Source organism: Pelecanus crispus, chromosome 1 (genome assembly GCF_030463565.1).
Source record: "Pelecanus crispus isolate bPelCri1 chromosome 1, bPelCri1.pri, whole genome shotgun sequence".
Lineage (NCBI taxonomy): Eukaryota > Metazoa > Chordata > Aves > Pelecaniformes > Pelecanidae > Pelecanus > Pelecanus crispus.
In genome coordinates this window covers 46835800-46855046 of record NC_134643.1, presented here as the reverse complement: position 1 = coordinate 46855046, position 19247 = coordinate 46835800, and the positions used below count along the sequence as shown (strand labels likewise).

The window sequence follows — 19247 nt, the reverse complement described above, 5'->3', positions numbered from 1 at the left end:
GCAAAAGACTTGGGGGTATCTGCATCAGGACTTATTTTAGATCAGGAGTATACTTCTGAAGTGAATTTTCTGCTTCTGCCCACCTCCCGTGCTGTGGTTCACAGTGTGGAATAGGATCAGAGCTCAAAAAATGGATTATTTTCAAATTAAATTAAACTGGAGGGTGTGCTTCTGGATGTGCTCCAAGTGCTAACACACACATCCCACAGAATTAGATAAAATCTAATCCAACTACAACTCCAGAAGAGAGTATAGTGTGGATGTCAGGTCCTCAGCACCAGCTCTCCAAATCCATTCCTACAAGGGCGCGGTACTTGCTAACATAGATAGCAGTAAGTAGCTCTTTACAGCCACGCTGGCCATTGGGCTTTCAGCAGTTTTTCTCAGGACAAATGGAAATGTCTTTTTGATTTCTGCAGTATTAAAGCTGCAAGAACCTCTGCGTAACAGGGTAGCCCAGAACTGGGTTGACTTCTTAGTGAATTTGCTGTCAGTTCTCTGGTGAAGACGTGTTTTACCCATGTGTCCAGTACCAAAAAGGACCTATTTCAGCTACGGGTAAAGGAAGGGCAATACATTTGTGATGTGGATTTAGGATGAACAAACGTACCCTGCATTTTAATACCAATATGTATATACAGTCTGATAAGACTGATTCTTACACCCTTCTTTCTCAGAAATACTTCCTCTACAGAATACAGGTGGAAAAGAATCAGATCTTTGGTTCATATTCTGTGAATTCAGAGCTTCCTACCTTTTGGTGACACCGTAAATTTCTTCTATAATAACCTGAAGAACAGCTCGATAAAACAATGATTCTGTAGGCAGCTGCAAAAAATTTTACAACAGCAAGGATTTGAAACTGGCATTTGAATTAAGATCAGGGTAGCAAAACCAGTATTGGCTTCCTTAACTACTTATTGGCTTGTATTCTTTACATTCAGTCATAACAGGTTTAAGAGGACAATTTACTAATGTTCTTGCATCCAGCTAAAATTACGTTTTTGGGTCAGATTCTAACATAACCATGAATGCAAGAAAAAAAAAGAAACCCAAACTCTGAAGTAAAAGTTCAAAGGTTGGCAGAGGGAAAAAGAACAGAGGAAAAATGTACTGATCATGATCCAAATCCTACTATACAAAATAAATATAACAATTTACCTAAACTGTTTTAAAGACAAAAGGAATAATCTCCCTAGCTGAATCATCATACACTGTAGTCTGAAACATGCAGAAAGTACTATGCTCATAAAAACAGAATACACTGAAAACTTCATATCTTTGTGTATGAAAGATCTGTTTGCATAAAAACAGTTAATGCTTGCCAGTCAAAAATTCAAGGCAAAATCTATTTACAGTAGAAGACTACTGGGGTCAGTGGGCTTACATATAGAAAGAAGAGGTCTCTCAGCCTTGCCTTTTAAATATTTGCACAGTTGGTGTCCACCACCCCGGAAAGGATAACTTGCAGAACAATAATTCAAAGTATTCACAGTGAAAAAAATATACAGGGATTAAAAATGAGAATGATGATGTTTCTAACAGGTTTAAGCTTTTGTCATAACAATTTCTATTTTTACATTAGTTGATAAAACACTGAGATAGAGTGATCCAAACCAGGGATATCAGAAGGGCATTTCTACTGAATTTATGTATTAGCTGAAAGATAGCGACAGAAGTTAAGATGGGTAGTTTAATGTCTTAAATTTTAAGCCGTGCTTTTTTCCCAGACTCTTAATTGTCAAAAGAAAACAGATTCACTAACAATCACAGGAATAAAAACGTGATTTTATGATGACATATGCTATCTATCAGGATTTGGTATAGTGTATGCTAGTATTTTAGATTGAAGAAAGGCAGAAGTTCAATAAAAGTTCATGGATTAAGAGCATTCAAGGGGGAAAATCATATTTTATCTTAGAATGGCTAAAATAAACAATATTACTTACCATTTGGCCAACTGCAACTCGCTCCAAAGCCTTTAAGAGTGAAGGAATTAAATTGCTGGTATGTTTATTCTTTATCAGAACATTTTATAAACACATTGTATAAAAGTCAGAGGAGATGACATCTTAAAAGATTAATGGTGTGACATAACACAAGCTTGCACACTTTAAAGTGTTAATACCTTTAGGGGCTCATAATCAGCTCACTCCTGTTATTTTGGTTTATTTATAGGAGAAGCAATGACAACCAACTGTATGGAAATAGATGCATGCAAAATTTCTTTGTTTTTCTTAGTATTGTAAAAGAATTTCAGAGGATTACATTCTATGAAAGTGCTAAACAGAAATGCATTTTTCTTGAGTCTGTTCCTACCGAAGTACAAATAATTCACTTTGCATATTCAACTATTTTAAAATAAATATTAGTTCATTGTACAATGTCTTTAAATACTTTTAGTCCCTAGTATTCAAATAAATTGAACTTCCATATGTAAAGTTAAATAAAATAAAAACTTCAGAGGGACTGCAGTTCAAAATGCTGTGCATTATCTTTCACTAGGTTCTTCATACCCTGATGCAGGTGTGAGAATACTTGATTTTTATGATCCACAGTGACAAAGAACAACAAATAATTAGAAGTGTGAAATATTTTTTCCACAGTTGAAAAGATATTGTGCCTATAAAAATTTCAACCGAGTATTAAAGATCATAGTAGAAATTAAGAAAAAAATTCAGTAAATTACCTGACACCACAATAAATTAGCAAACCAGAAATGCCTCACCACTTATGGGTCATCATCACCTTTAGTCCCCAAACTCCACTACAGCAAATAAGACTGCTTGCCTCTGAATCACCCATTTCTCCGTCTCCTAGTTCTAGAACTGATGTTGTCATTCAGACTGTTCTTCAAACACGGTCCAAGTAGTTGCAGTTCCTCCATTCATGCTTTGGCTGACTATCAGCTTTGACTTCTGGTGTATAAGCTATAGCTTATACATTATGCTCATACCAGCATATATGTGCTGCTGCTTAGAAGATGGATGTGGGTTCTAACATGTATTGAAAGGGTCTGAAACGGAAACTCTTGTCTAGAACCTTTGGCCCATGGCACTTCAGCCAATTTGAAGGACATGTAATAATGAACATCAGCAATAATGCTGAGTGTCATTGCTCAACAGACTCAGTTTCTCCTAGCCAGCCATTATCCCTAGGAAGATGGGTGCCTAGCTGCACTGCGCTGTCTCCCTTGTACCTCCTAGAAGGCAAGGAAAATCCTAGTCATGAGAAATGCATAGAGAGAATTACAAACATAGTAACAGTAGAAGTATCTAGTGACACAGAACTCTTTGCCTTTCATGAATGGTTAAACAAAAAAAGTTTTTAACTGCCAAATTTCTGTGATTTCTGTGAAATCTAAAATAGATATATATGGCATGATCAGTACTGTCTCTTGGGGGTCATTTGCTTACAAAATTTATCTTCCTACCATTGTTGAAAAACAGCCCAAACTTTTCCTTTCCAAAAGAAATGAAATGGGAAAGGAAATAGCTAATGTGTCAGATGAGGAAGAATTGGTATTGTATGACACTGACAAGAAAAAGAGAAAAGGCAAATCCCTTTTAGAAAGCACTTTTCGTGATAAGTTTTACAGCAACATCTCTAAAAGGAACAATTTTTTTCTTATACCTTGCCAAGCATAACACATTTAAGCCTTATGAATTCTAAACAACTGTCCTCCTATACCTTCTCCTGATAGCATTTAATTACCATCTTAGTTCAAGTTTACATAACCTTGATACGTTAGCCTATACTGAGTCTTTAGTGCATGCTGTTCTCCATAATGGAGGTACAGAGCTAGCAGCAGAGGCTAGCCAGAACCTGATGTGATTCATCTTGATACCAGAAATTAAAAATTAACAGAGGAAAGGAATAGTGGTCTTCTAACTGAAACAGTGGTTGAAATTTTCAGTATGTATCTGTTTTTTCAAATTAGACAACAGTTCATCATCCTGTCCTGATGAGGTTAGGTCTTTAAAAACACTTCATCTCTTGGTGCAATGTTAAAAAGATGTTTCCAATCTCTGAAGCCACATGGATTTTAGAGCTCTTCTAGTTTTTGGAATAGGCAGGTTTGTTTAGGTTTTAAACAGTCAGAACATTCAATATTATGAATCATGAAGGCGTTGGGAGAGTTACTGATTGCAATCCTTCTACAATTACCTTGTTCCCTTCTAAGTCCTTGGCCAGGAACTATTACCCTGAGGGGTTACCTTGTTTAGGTTTCAACAAAGGTTTGGCCTTTCTGTCCACTCTTAAAATACATTTCTGTCAATACTCATCTTTTCATGCCTTCAGCAAGTATAAAATATAAAAAGCTGGAAGGTCAATACTATTTTTTTTAGATATAATTCATCATGCTTACAACATTAATGATGTTATTCTGTAGAGTCTTGGATTAAAGTCATGGCTCTAGGATTAGAAGCCAAAAACAATGAATCCTAAAACATCTGGATAAAGCTCTCAGTAGGAAAAAGAAAAGAAGTGGAATCATACCAAGCATGCTGACATTCTAGCATTGCGACCACAGCACCAGCCCTTGTCCTTCAAGTACTGACACATGGGAAATCCCCACGCTTCCTCTGGGCAATCTGCAAAATGGAGAAAAAAAAAAATAGGCACAGCTTTCATGGGCTATTTTTCTCTTACTTACAGAATACATAATGTATTGAGCAAGCTGAACAGTAGTTGATGGTAGCAGAAACGCTTAACTGTTCTAGTCCAGTACCAAAACCCATGGTAGTGTTATAAAAAACATATTTTCTGCATAACAGATGTTTTTGTTTTATGCTGAATTTCTGATAATTTCACGTTTTCAAAAACAATTTTAATCGAATGTCTTTTATGAAAGTCCACTGAAAAAATATTCCTAGGGACAAGAGAAGAGTTTGCAAATACTCACGGCACTCCTTGCCATGCCATGAGTCACAAGATGTAAGCTGGGCAATCGTTCAGTGTCACAGGATTTCAGTATTGCTTCTCATTGGGTTCTTCTATCATAAATATCTTTTAAACATCACACAGAACAATGTGTATGTGTTTATTTCAGTTCTGAAGGCCTGCGCTTTGCTGCGAGGCAGAATGTTTGTTTTCCAGAAAAGAGCAGCTGCAGAGGCTCTTGCTGTTTCTTCATAACACCAAGAAGCATTTGCATCACAATCTGTGCTCAGTTTGTTTCAGTATCATTAATATTTTGAATAACAACACAGTTCTTCATGTTTAACACTCATGCAAATGTGGGAAAACTAAAGTACGGGCATTACTTTATAGATGTTCATAATACCCACTTTTAAATGTAGATGAAATCTACAATGTTTTGAATTTTCATTAGCACATTTGTCAGCTGATTTTTTAGAATGCTGAATAAGAATTACTACTTTCTTTAAAAAAAACCCACAAATTGGCTAGGATCCTGGCTTTTTAGCATAGAAAGATGACTCAGGCATATTTAAAGATAAATCAATGTAACAGGGTTAAAAAAAGGACAGCAGAAATACGACTCCTCAAATTTACCAAAAGTCTGGGATACAAACACAGAAGTAGAATTCATTTTGTTAAAGTTAAGCAAAGAAAAAAGGGAAATAGGAAACCATAAAGGATACGACCCTCCTTCCCACAGCAAAAGCCCTCGGTTTTCTAGCAGTAGTCCCCGGTCTTTGCCGATCTTTAGAGAGTAGCAGCAAACAGGTAATCTCACACTTTGCTCTCTTTTTAGCCGTGAGAAATGCTACAGAAATTTTAGGAAATGCCTACTGGTTTGAGGACCACGATTTACAAAAAGGAGGTTAGTTCTGGATAATTAACATAAGGAGAAAGAAAGTTCCTTGAGAAATAAAGATGAAATTTGACAAAGCAGATTGCAACTGGCTTCAGCACTAGGAATGTACTCAGAATTTCTAAGTGCCTCATGACAAGACATAAAACATTAATTAACTTCAAGTCTAATTATTGAGTACATGGAATAAAACTGAGTATTTCTGCTACAGGGATGGTAATAAGAGCTTATTAAATGCATTTTTTGCAAAGGAAACAATGACTGCCATGGTTCCTATTGTATGACTCACACTAATAAGTCTTTCTAATACATATGTTAAAATACTTCAAAATAAAAATTTGCAAACCAAGTTAGCAGGATGAAATCATTGATCTTTTCAAGTTACCCGTTCTAATTTACAACCTGTCCTCCAGGCAAACTAATCATCCATGCAAGTTAAAGTTGCTACCCACTGAGCTACAATCTCAATATTAGTGCACCGTACTCATGCATAATTCTGAAGAATTTATGACACCTTTGACAAAGGTAATCAGGCAAAGCATCATTTTCGTTTAAATTCTTGAAACTGTGCAGTAGGAGAAAAAGAGAGGGAAACTGATGCTCTAACTTAGAATTTTTTGTGTATATCCAAAGTTGACCACATATCTACAATATTGCCTTGAGTTCTATTTATTTTTCCATATCCCATTCACTCTCAAGCACACTGCTGATTAAAAACAAATAAATTTGTAGGATGAATATATTGCTATAAAGTTCATATATTTATCAGTTACATTTTAAAACCGTGGAAAATCTGCTACTGCCTGCAACTATTTTCAGATATACTTAATATGATATAGCTCACTATCATATTGTGCTTTTATCTGACAACACAGCAGCTGTTTCTATGTGAACATAGAAAACATGATAGAGTTAAAGCAGCATCATGAACAACATGAAAAGTTGTATCCTAATTCACCTTTGTGGAACAGGATGGTTCACTGGAAGCCTGCACAGATAAAATACTGATCAAGGTAGCTTGAAGATACTTGCTGTTAGTTTTCACTGCCCCCATAAATGGGATACATCTCATTGAAGTGAGGAAACCTACTCATCAAAATCACCCAGTTACACATAGCAGGGTAAGATAAAGCACAGATTACACAGAAACATATAATGATGAATAAAACAGAAAAGAGCAATTCCAGCCATTAGCCACAGAACAAATTCCTATTATTTCCCTCTGACTGAGTTTAGTAACATTCATACTTCCATGGAAGAGTTGTTTAAACAAACTAAACCTGTCCTTACCATTCTTTTTTCACAGTAAAGAACATTTTTCTGGTAGCCATTACATCTCCTCTCCTAGAAAAAGATTTTAATAGGAACTTTCCAAATTTTCACCACTTTTTCCATTACAATTTTTTTCATCTCTTTTGAAAAACAAGGGAACTTTATGGATCTCAAAACATAGGTGGGAGAATCCTTTTATATATTTGCATACTTTAAGCAATTCCTCAATAGATTTACTAACTCTTCTCTTGACCACAGAGATGTCTCATGACTGACTGACTAACTTCAGCAGCTAATTTCTCACTCCTCTAACAGACAGAAATGCTATATGGAGAAGCTGTCTTGACTTTGCTTTATTATGTACTTGAAATCCTGTGGAGGAGATTAACACTTTGGGAAACAAGTGCAAATACATCCTGATGCCAGCCACAACTGAAAAATATTCATAGAATTTTTCACTCCATGCTGTCTAGCAAAGCAGAATACAAAGCCTCAGGTCTATATCGGGAAAACATTTTAAATTTGAGTAAATGTAAAGTCTCATACTTTTATCATCAACTGAACAAGACTAAATTTTCTATAAAGTATGTCAGATTACCTTTCGACTTCTTCTGGGAACCCAATACAACTATTGCTTTTTAATGTGTTGTCAGAATGAAGTTCTTATTTCTTAACTTAGTTCTGGAAGTCGTATGTTATTTCTTGTCCTCTAATTATTTAGACATTTTTGTAAGAACTTCAGTAAATTGCTCTTAAGTTTTGTAGAGGAATTAGACCTCCATTTTGTGTAATTTTTGTAATACTGCAACAGTAGCAACATATGCCATTTGGAGTACCTGTACTATTTTGAACTTTGTAAAGGATTTTCTCCCTTTCTATTTAACTTCCAGATGAAAAAAAAGGCAATACATACGGACATCTGGTACACTGAAAATATTACACTGAGTAGTAAAAAAGTATAAATCACAACTACATACTTATAATTAGATTGGTTATAACTTCCCTCATCATGATTTAATTCTCTTTGGATACAGAGAAAAGTTTCAGGTGAGCCTTATTGTTGTTACCATCCTATCCACAAATCCATTAAGACTCTTACTGGCTTCAGCAGTGTTTCAAAGGAATTTTTTAAAAGAGTTGCTTAACTAACAAAACTGTTAAGTGTAGCTAGGAAACAGGATTTCGAAAATACAGAACACTGAATATTTTTTATTTATGCTTCCTTTTTTGGTAGTTACAGAAAAAATATCCAGCAGTAGAAGTAAGATGAAAGGATTAATGTAGTTAATGTAGAAGTACTCCAAAGAGAACTTCGATTTCCTTTTTATATTTTCTTATCTTTAATTACATTAAAACAGTCACATCTCCTACTCATTTGCTATTATTTTGATACTAGCATCTATTTCAGCTGATTCCTTCCTGATGTCTTAGTGTCTCATCTTTGTCCATCCTCACAGTCTGCACCCCCAATTTCTAAATTACGCTACAGTTATGAATTGTAAGTCCCTACTTTGCCTTTCTACTTCAGTGTATGATTTAGGTTTTTAAGATGTTTAATTCCCACTGATTCATGGAGCTGTTTTTTGAAGGTTTTCTTGATTTTTTTTTTCCATTTTCTCAATTTCAAAGCATGAGAAACCTGGAGTTCAGATATTTATTAATTAACTTCAGTTGCATTTTTGTACTTCACATCCACTGCACTTGAGTATCTATGATCTCTTTCTGTGATCATGAAAGACAAAAAAAAGAAAGATGAAAATAAAAGAAACAGAAGACTATGGGAAGGCTCCATTTTGAACCACTCCTGGGCAGCTAGAGAATACTCAAGGCAATAATAAAAGGAGCACCAATTGTACAGAAAAAGCATAATAAATGACTGAAGATCAGTCACAGCTGTCAGCGCGAGGTAATTGTACAAGGACTGCCAAGGACATTGAAAAATCTCCGTATTAATCATATACTTGTTGGCCAACAATGCTTTGGGATTCTCAACAAAGACAAGTGGATAAGGGTAACATAACATGGCACCTAAAACCTGTACATGGCTGAATCCCCAAGGCTGGCACTAAGATCTGCTCTTCAGCTATTTAATTCAAAGAGCAATACTTGAGAGGTAACAACCATAGGGATCGTGTCCTTGCTTGGGTAGTTCCTGAAATATTGATGGTCAAGAGGAAAAAAAAGCTGTAATAAATAGGACTAAATTATTCCCTTTCCCCTCATTCCTAATTATCCTCTGTCCCACCATTCCTATTTCAGTATTTGAAGTTGTTAGAAAATCAGTGCGTCCTTAACAGTGTATGGTAAATGGTGAAATAGCATCTTTACCCTTATGAAAAGCTGTGATCTAAAAAGCCTTGGGATGATCTCCTTCTGTCTAACTAGAGCCTTCCTTCTTCCAAAGAATATAGCCAGCATTCCTAGAAGTGTAAAACTAAAGACAAAGCAACAAAAGCAGGGCACACTTGAGAACTGTAAATGGCCTTATAAATCCATGTCCCTTCTTCTCTTTAATTTTTTTTTCTCCTTTTTTTTCAATTAATCAGATTCTTTAAAAATATTCTTATTAAAATGTCCGTTGTAGACAAAGGAATTTTTGTATCTATTACTCAAAACTAAAAGGAAGCCTAGAAGGGCAACAACAAGTGAGAGATGAATAAATGGTTGCTGACAGTTTTGTATCAGTACTGGTATTTCAGTAGGGGCCACAGTAAGGTAGGGAGGGACCCCCATTCTTCTAGACTCTTGGAAGGCCTTGAATGACTTACAATTTAGACAAATCAGAGGACCAGAGTAAGGATGGAGCTGACAAGCTCAGGCTCAAAAGGAGCTCATAGAAGAAGAAGCCTCATCTCCCAGGAGAAAAGAGAGTTCATTCTAGTACTACCAACAAACCCAGGGACTGCCATAAAAATTGAGGTCAGTAGCTGTGACAGGAAATTAAAATAAATTCTTTGCTAACGTTGTATTAAAACCTATTACCTAATTCTAGGAAGTTAGCAATAGTCATATTAAGAATCAGCAACAGAAACATGAAACTCCAACTCAAACACTCAGTGAATAAGAAATAAATATGGCTTATATATAGTGTATGAACTACTATGCCATTTCCACTTATATGATGAGTCAAAAGACAGTAGTAATTTTCCAAATGCACAAACCAAAATATTTACAAGTAAAAAGAACATTAGATTCTGGTACTCAAAATTGTAAATATAATATTAAAAATTTTACATTTTTGCAAAGTGCTAATTACAACCGTATTAACTGGAAAGGAAAATGACCCCTAATTTTTAAGTTAAATCACCTGGAAAAAATCTCATCTTTACTGGTAAACATGGTAAATGTATAAACTCTCTTTAGTGCAAAAATAAAATGGAATTATAGGATACAAAATCCATAAACTGCTCTGAAAAGGTATAAGCTAAAGGAAGAGTATTTTTATATAAGTTCTTTATACAGTGATCAAATATTTTTCTCAATTTTCTTATGTATCAAAATTTATTTTCTTAGACTGGACAATGGGATATTCTGCAGTTGCTTTTAATAAACTCCAAACAAAAGGGAGATGAATTTCAACACTGGCAAAGGCTGTTTTATACACCAGACTTGTCTACCTCTTTCACTTAGAGAAAACTCCCACTGAAGCCAATTACTGCCTTTTCATACTACTGGACATCTCATAGCACTCACTTAGCAAGGCATGACACAAATTTTAAAAAGTAAAAGAATTTATATCCTAAATCAGACAAATCCCATTTGCAAAGTAGGAGAAAGAGGTATAACATATGCATAGACACAATATGTAGCTATCCTTATATATCTTTTAATGTAACCAGTAACATTACTAGAACTATATTTTATACCTCCTACTTCTAACTCTCCTCATCCCAGTCGTCATTAGCAGGCATATTTATGTCTTGTCTTAATGGAAATAGGTCTTCTGTAACAAACATGAGATATGCCTATGTAAGAACTGCAGGAGTGGATACACCATTATTGCAATACATCAGAAGTCTTCTGCACGACAAAGCCTGTAATTTCCAAGTTGGAATTAACACTCAAAGGTCACACTGTACATTAGATTTTTCTCACCAAGGCCCTGAAATTGCAATAGTCAGTGCAGAATACTATGCTTAAAAGGAACCCTGCTGAAGTCATTCAAATACTACAAATTGTTTAGCCTTACTTACATGTTGTAGACTGAAGGATCAGAACATGTACAATTGTATATTTATGTTGACATTATGCTACAAAGATGTGTAAAAAGGCAATATCCTTATAAAAATCAATCATAGTCACTAAAACTGTGGAAGATATATGAAATGACTTCACAGAAACTATATTTCAAGACAGAAAAAAGTTTTCTGAAGCTCTGTATTTGAAAATGGCATTTGCTTTCAAAAGGAAGCTTTCTCTTTTTCTTATTTCAGTTTGAAAGATTTTTTGTATTTGTTCTCCCTTGTCAAATATGGCAATGTGTTTATTTGCCTAGTTTGGTGTAAAATGCACAATGTAAGAGATTCTATGTTGAAACAATCCATTTTTTTCTGTTTCAAAAAAGGTAAATAGACAACTATTTGATACTTTAGTTTTTCAAAAGACTATTATTACATTCCTGCAGACGCTACTGAAATAAGTGGTATATTAAACATGTGTAGTTTGTCATTTTAATGATATTTTGTTTCCAGAGAATTCATGTTAGAGTCCTTAATGACTGCTGGAGAAACAGGCATTAGTTCACATACCATAAGCTCTTTGCTCTTGACAAACAAAGGCTGTCACTATGTACAGACTCTATTCTTACAGGAGTCCGGGAAGGAATTACCCTGTTCAGACCAGTAGAAAATACACAGCGACATTGTGACTCGACAATGCTATAAATACTACCACCCAAACAGGAAAGTAACCTTGCTTACCATGGATTTATATCTTTAGTATTACTTCTGCTCGCAGTATAATTAGTCTATTTGCACTTGATCTCAACAACAGTCATTATGAAAAAAATGAAGGTTTTTTTTTTCTTCTCAGCTATGTAATTTTTATTATGTTCTAAATATTCTGACTCCATTTCAGAGCATGAAATTGTTAGGGAATTATTCTGAATCTCCTTGAGAGAGCACAAGCTATTTAACTGTGTTCTGCACGGTGACAGAAGAAAAAAAGGTTATTAACAGATTACTTTCTTAGGTGAGTAGTGTAATTGTCACAGGCAAACAAAACATTTTTCTTTCAATGGTTATAAAAATAAAAAATAATTCTGTATGTTCTTTTGATAATAATTTGTATAGACCGCAATTTTTCTTTAACTTTAGTCTCAAATCTCTCTGGCCTTTTGCAGATAGCTGAATGTCTACAGAATTTCTTATAAATAGATAGTAGTTATAGGACAACAATTGTGATAAAGCTATACAGGATTGCTCAAGGAAACAAAGCATGGAAGAAAAGCTAAATGCAGTTCTTAAGCCACAGTCCTGCTTCACAGAAAGAACTCATCAGAAGACATATCTAAAACTGAAGGATCCCTAGAAGTTATAGAAAAACAGAAGTTGTAAACATCAAAAAATTGCCAAGGCCATATGGCATCCATCCAAAAACTAAAACCAGGATGAAATTGCCAAACTGCAGTGTGCAACTTCTTGATTTGGCTCTTCTCTTTGGTTCTAGAGATCAGAAAAGCAGGTAATGTAACATTAATGCTTATGAAGAGCTCAAGTGAAGGTTGAGGGAGCTTCCAAACAGGAAGCCTCACATTTATATGGAGAGAAAGTATTTTAAAGAATATAGTCACAGGATATATGTGCAAATATAACATATTTGGGAAGAGTCAACGTGACTTTCTTAAAGGGAAGTCCTATCGCACAAACGTATTGGAATTTTTTTTGAAGGCTTCACATAACACTTTGACAAGAAAGATAGAGTGGATTTCCAAATGGCATTCAACAAGACCATTAGTGAAACTATCATAACACAGAACAAGATACAAAGTATTCCTATGAGTAAGTAATTGACAGAAACAAAGGATGGGAATAAAATACAATTTTTCACAGAGGACAGAGCTCACCAGCAGAGGCCTAAGGAGACTTGTGCTGGAACAGGTTGTTGATCAAATTCATAAATGATCTGGAAAAGTTAATGAAGAGTAGGAAAAAGTTTGCGGATGATCTTAAGCATAATAAAAAATAGAGCCATTTCTAATAAAAATTAGAGATGAAATGGCATATAAAATTCAATGTAGATGAAAGTGATTAAAATTGGGAAAAATATTAACTTTAAACATACAATGAATGGCTTTGAACTGAGAGCTAACAGTTCGATGAAAAGATCAGCCCAGTACTAAGAAGAGGAAAAAAAAATTATTAGAAATTATTAAGGAAAAAACACAGAAAACACTATTATGCTACTATATAAATCCATGCTGCACCTGAATCTTGAATACTGTGTTTGGATTTGTTTTTCTCACCTCTGATAACAAGTAATACCACCCAAAAAGGTGCAGAGAAGAGAAACAGGATTGTCTCAAATAAGGAACATTTTAATAACAGGAGCAAGTAATACGAAAAATTAAAGCGATAATGGGGGAATGAAAAATCTGTAAAATCAGAATGGGATGGAGAAAATAAATAGGGACAGATGTGTACTGACTTTTACACCCAAATTTAAGGGGTATAAAAGAGAAACATGCAGTCAGCGGCCCTAAAACAATCAAAAGGAAATGCTTCTTTGTACAACAAGCAGTTGATTTCTTACTGTAGCATGCTATAGATGCTAAAAGTTTACATATGTTCAAAAGTAATCCAAAGGATTCAAGGAATAAACATCCATCAACGCCTAGTTAATGCAAATATATCACTTTGTTCCAAGAAGCTCATGACCCAAAACATGCTGGAAGTATGAGAGGGTATTTGGAGGAAGCATTGCTATGTACTCACTATGATTTTACACTCTTCTATACATGCCTGCTGTTGGCCTCTATAGAAGGCCAGATATTGGAATAGAGGAACCTTTGATGTTAATAAGTTGCATGATTTCCATGTCTCTGTTATGGAGGCTGAAGCCAGGCTGTTTATTTTGTATCTTCATTCTATTTTGTTATCAAAATATTATTTTATATAAAAATGAATTAGTCTTCTTTCATATATTGATCCCACATCTGTCAAAAAAGGCTTCAGAATGTGATATAAGCAATGTAGACATTCAACCTATACTCTTAGGCCTACCAATGTAGCAGACAGAGTGTGAAAGCAAGCTAATTCATGAACATACGAAATTGTGCTTTGACAGCAAAGCAAAGAATTACAGATATTCATTATTTGTAGAATTGGAGACAGAAAGAAGTTTGCAAAATTCTCAGGTATTTCAAGTATTTAAGAATCTTGAAAAACTCAGCTAAAGATGTTTCTAATATAACATCATGAATATGATGAAAGTTTGGTGCTTATTTTAAAGTTGGAATTATCCCAGTGGATATATGCCAACTTAAACTAATCAAAGATCTGTTCCATAGTGTGTTTCAATCATGAAGATAACATGGAAATTACGTCACTCAACTTCTTCATGCTTTTAATAAACTCTATTAATATTAACGAGATTACAACAAATCTGTATTCAGAAGTGTTAAGCTTGGATCATAACCAAGGGACAATTATTTATCTTTAGTGATTCTGAAATCCTTGAGGATTCATATTACAAAGTGATACCAAAATCTTGCATGCATTTTCCAGTTCTAGGACAAAGACAGGGTAATTATGGAGTAAAGATTATTTAAGATGAGTAAGTAATTCCAAACAATGATATAAAATTCTCGATAGCATCTTCTGAGATTGTAAGTAAATGGAATTAAATGTCATTTTTCCTTCCCCTGAGCTTTTTCAGTGGAAAGTAATCTTTATTACCCTCATCAACATCCTTCACACACAGCCTATTTCATCTCTGTATACACTGCCAAACTCAGTCAAGGCAATACTGAAACACAAATAACTCAACCTGGTTTAGGTCTTCCATGGCATCTATCTTCCATGACATAGTAGTATCTCAGTCTACTTCTAGGATTCCAAAGAAAGTAGAGGAACTACTTAAATTGCCTTCTTCCTTCATGGGAAAGACTAAATGTTCCTTTGCCAAAGACTTCAAAGTTCCTTGGGTTTGTATTTTTCCTAAAAAACGCATCACTAAATGGCATTTTGCTGGGGGGAGCAGGGGCAAAGAAAAATGTTCTTCCATTTCAGGAAACAGAATCAGTTGTCATCGAAGTAATTTTCAAAACCCAAACCTAGGCTATGCTTTAGTTACTGTGCATTATAGAAACCTTGGCTTTCTCAATTATAAACTCTTACCGTGTACACACACAAAATTATATAGTTTCAGGTTTTAATATATTTTTGCTACATTTATTCATGAAAAATACTTTAATAACTTAAATAGGTAATGCTGTCATTTAATGTCTGTAAAACTTACCTAGTTAATATTTTTTCAAGTTTTGTATTTTTTTCAGGATCAGTTTTGATAGAAAACATCTGGGTTTTAGTGACTAGTTAGCCCTGTCACAAATTCATGGAAATGTGCCCTGTACAGCAATATCTAAAGATGCCTTGGAACGGAAATCAAGCTTTTTGATCTTTGCTTGGAAGTGTTTTCCTGTGTTGCCATGGTATCAGTGATAGCTATTTAAAGACATTGGCTGTGGAATATCTTTGAAAATATACCTAGGCAACACATTAATCATCTGTACTCTAATACTTCTAAAACAGTGACTAGTCCTTCCATATTTCAGTGGAACAGAGTGATATGAAGCCATTATGTTGTGTAAGGAATCCTTTAGATAATTCGGTTTTGAAGTTTTTGTCCGCTGAATCCACCTTATTCAAGGCCTTTTCAGTTTTCACAAATCTGATAAAATTCTGTATGTGAATTTTGACTACCCTTTGCATCCCTGTCGGTTCCCTTAATTATGTTCACTAGCTTTTAAAAGTTAGAGCATAACAAGTGTAGTCCAAGTTTATATTTATGTAACTTGAGAGTCCAAGGCTCTTACTCTTCTGAAAAAAGGTTTGCTGACTTCTTCCAGAGTGCCTTATCGACAAGTTACTCTTCACAGTTTCCAGGATGGCTCTAGAACTCCTCTGCCCAGCATATATCTTCTTCTTCCTAGAGCAGTGACTTGACACTGGAAATCATTACAAAAGCTGGAGTTCACACTTTGCAGTACTCAAGCTACCCTCAAAAAGGGTTTCTATCAGATATCTATCATTGAAACTACCTATACAACTACACCTATGTCTTATTTCAAATTACGAACTCCTTATTTATAAGTAGCTCCTTAGCAATAGCCACGCTCATGTGTTTTGTCCTCAAAACAGAGGATATCATATTGAAGAATTTCACTGGTTTCTAGACTGGTACTGATGTGTTTGGTATGAAGGATGGAAAGAAGAGAATTAGAATACAGAAACATATAAACTCCTTTTTAAGGAAAGTCAAGTATTTTTTAAAATATCTTAAATTTGCAAATACTGTCTATTAAAGGATAATCATAGTCCAGGTGGTACATTGCCCCAGAAATGTATTTGCTGAATGTAAGATAAAACAGCTCCCCAAAATCCTAAGAATAGCTCCTGAACAGAGGCACAGAATTTGTTTTAACCTAAAAATCATTAGCAAACTGATTTTTTTCCAGAAAAACTGCCACAATGGCTATGTAAATAGGTTTATGTACAAAGTCTCTAATAAATAGTAAAATCCTTACTACTCTTCTGTAATTGACTATCTGATGCAGTAACAGTGAAGAAAAACCCCAAAGGAATCAATTATACTAATGGCTAAGTGCATTTTATCCATAGAAGAATCTCTGTATAAACAGCCATTTCTCCTTAGAGAAAGCCAAAGTAAAACTACTTAGAATTTTCCAAGAGCTGTCATAATATTCCTTATTAACTGAAATTTAGTATTTGGTACTGCCTGTAACAGCAGTGAAATTTAAAGACAGGTGTTAAAAGTCACTGGCTTCAATTTTTTAAAATTAATTGAAACTCGATAATACACAGCACCTCTTCACTGTTGTAGTTACTAATAAATCAAAACAAAGGTTTTCATGATCTTAAGACTTCAAAATTATTTCCAGCATAATTGGAAATGTGGTGCCCTTACAAACATTTCCAGATTAGCTTATTTATAGACACATAGAAGGACACTGTATACTGATTGCAATATTCAAGACTGACTACTGGCACCTACTTTCATCAGAAATGCTCCCAAAGTATTCACAGAGTGTCCGATAGCAAACTGAATCAGGCAATCTTGCAATACATTTACTATTTTTTGAAAATATGAGAAATGTAAGGCATTATTCCTTGTAGTCAGCTCCTCAGAGACAAAAAAAACAAACCTGTGATAACCAAGGTGATTCAATAGCCTGACAAAAATAGCATAGTAACATTTGTTGATATTTTGTCAATTCACCACCTCAGACTTATAAACACTATGTTAGGCATCAAAACAGGTAAAATTTCTTCCCATGAATATCAGTTAATTCTAGTTAATATGAAGTGAAAAAGCAATTTTTCACTGGCCTCAAACAAAACTGATCTTGATATTAAATAAAACTTAACTGCCAAACAACATACAGCCTAGCCATCTCAAGTTATGGCAACTGCCAGTACACAGCAGCTTTTTTGTGGGCTGGCACATCTGCTTCAACTAGGCTTATGAGAACAACCAACTGCAGCTCAGTTGGTTAGAACATGGTGCTAATAATGCCAAGTTCACAGGTTCAGTCCCTGCTTACTGCAGGGGGGTTGGGCTCGATGATCTCTCAAGGTCCCTTCCAACCCAAAGCATTCTATGATTCTATATGATTCTATGATTTACATTAAAGAAAAAGAAGCAGCAAAGATGGAAAATGTGCTGCTTTTGGGGAAGGAGCTTAGAGGTGGACTTGCCTCAGTGTTGTTCTTAAGAAGATAAAAAAGCTTTTAAACTGGGAAAAAAATAATATAAATATAAAATAGAGCAATGACATTATTAAAACAGAGAAGCCTCAAAGCTACTAAGTCAAGATAAAATTAGTGTGAAATGCTATATAACAGAACTTCCCACTTATCCACGCAGGCAAGCCCTTGCTTACTGGGATGATTTAAATCAAGTAACCAATTCCCCATATTGCAGCAAATTCTGCCCAATTCTCTCTGCTTCTTAGGAAGATCTTCTGTCCATCACTGCAGAGATCTAGCTCTAAGCCTGGTTCCTAATACTCAAACTAGTCTCTCCACATAAGGCTTCTACAGGTCTCCACAATCTCTGGTTGATGCCTAGATTAGCCAGTAGCTTTCCTGAGCTTAGTGTCAGAGCCTGGGCAAGTGAAGGACTACCTACAGTAGAGATGACATTGGCTTAGCGACCACACAAGCAAACTGGAAATACACAAGTGCATGTGACCAGATGGGATGCATTTCAGGAAGCTGAGGCAACTGGCTGGTGTCACACAAAGGCCACACTCTATCATCTCCGAAAGGTCGTGCCCATCAAGGGAAGTTCCTGACGGTAGGAAAAAGGCAAACATCACACCCATCTTCAGTCTAACCTCAGTTCTCAATAAGGTTATGGAGCAAATTTTCCTGGAAACCATGCCCAGGCCCATGAAGAAGAAGGAGATTGAAAATAGCTGGCAGGAACTGACAAACAAATGCAGTGACTGGCTCCACGAGCTAGGGGAGACCATAGTCATAGTTCACCTTGACTTTAGCGAGGCTTTCAGCAAGGTTTCCTTAGTATCTTTATCGACAAATTTGAAAGATATGACTCACACAGATGGACTCTAAGGTGGGTAGAAAATCTATAGGACTCTGCAGTGAAGCCTGCAGGTTAAGGGATGTGATTATTCCCCTTTTTTAGCACTTGTGAGAGTATCTAGAGTGCTGCTTTGAGCTCTCCAGCCCACCACACTCACTTAATGGAACGAATTCAGTGGTGGCAAGAGAACTACAGGGCTGCAGAGAAGGTCGAGGAGGGTTCTAACTGCTGTCTTTGACTACCTAAAGGAAAGGGAACAGAAAAGATTAACCTGGACTCTTCTTGGAGGTGCACAATGAAAAGACAATAGATAATGCACAACAGCTGCAAATTCTGAATAGATACGAGGGAAAAAACTTCATGGTGAGGGCAAACATTGGAATGGGCTGCTGAATCATGGCCCTTGGAG

The 19247-nt window shown here is 35.4% G+C and overlaps 1 protein-coding gene across 1 annotated transcript in view; it reads right to left on the bottom strand.

The window, feature by feature from the left end:
• Positions 1–19247, bottom strand: part of METTL25 (methyltransferase like 25) — a gene marked incomplete at its 5' end in the record, with an annotated part of 63308 nt that overhangs the window by 18701 nt on the left and 25360 nt on the right. The window contains 3 exons of the mRNA XM_075728115.1: positions 755–828; positions 1950–1979; positions 4501–4595. Coding sequence (XP_075584230.1) covers positions 755–828; positions 1950–1979; positions 4501–4595 — 199 coding nt within the window. The remainder of the gene's footprint in view (positions 1–754; positions 829–1949; positions 1980–4500; positions 4596–19247) is intronic.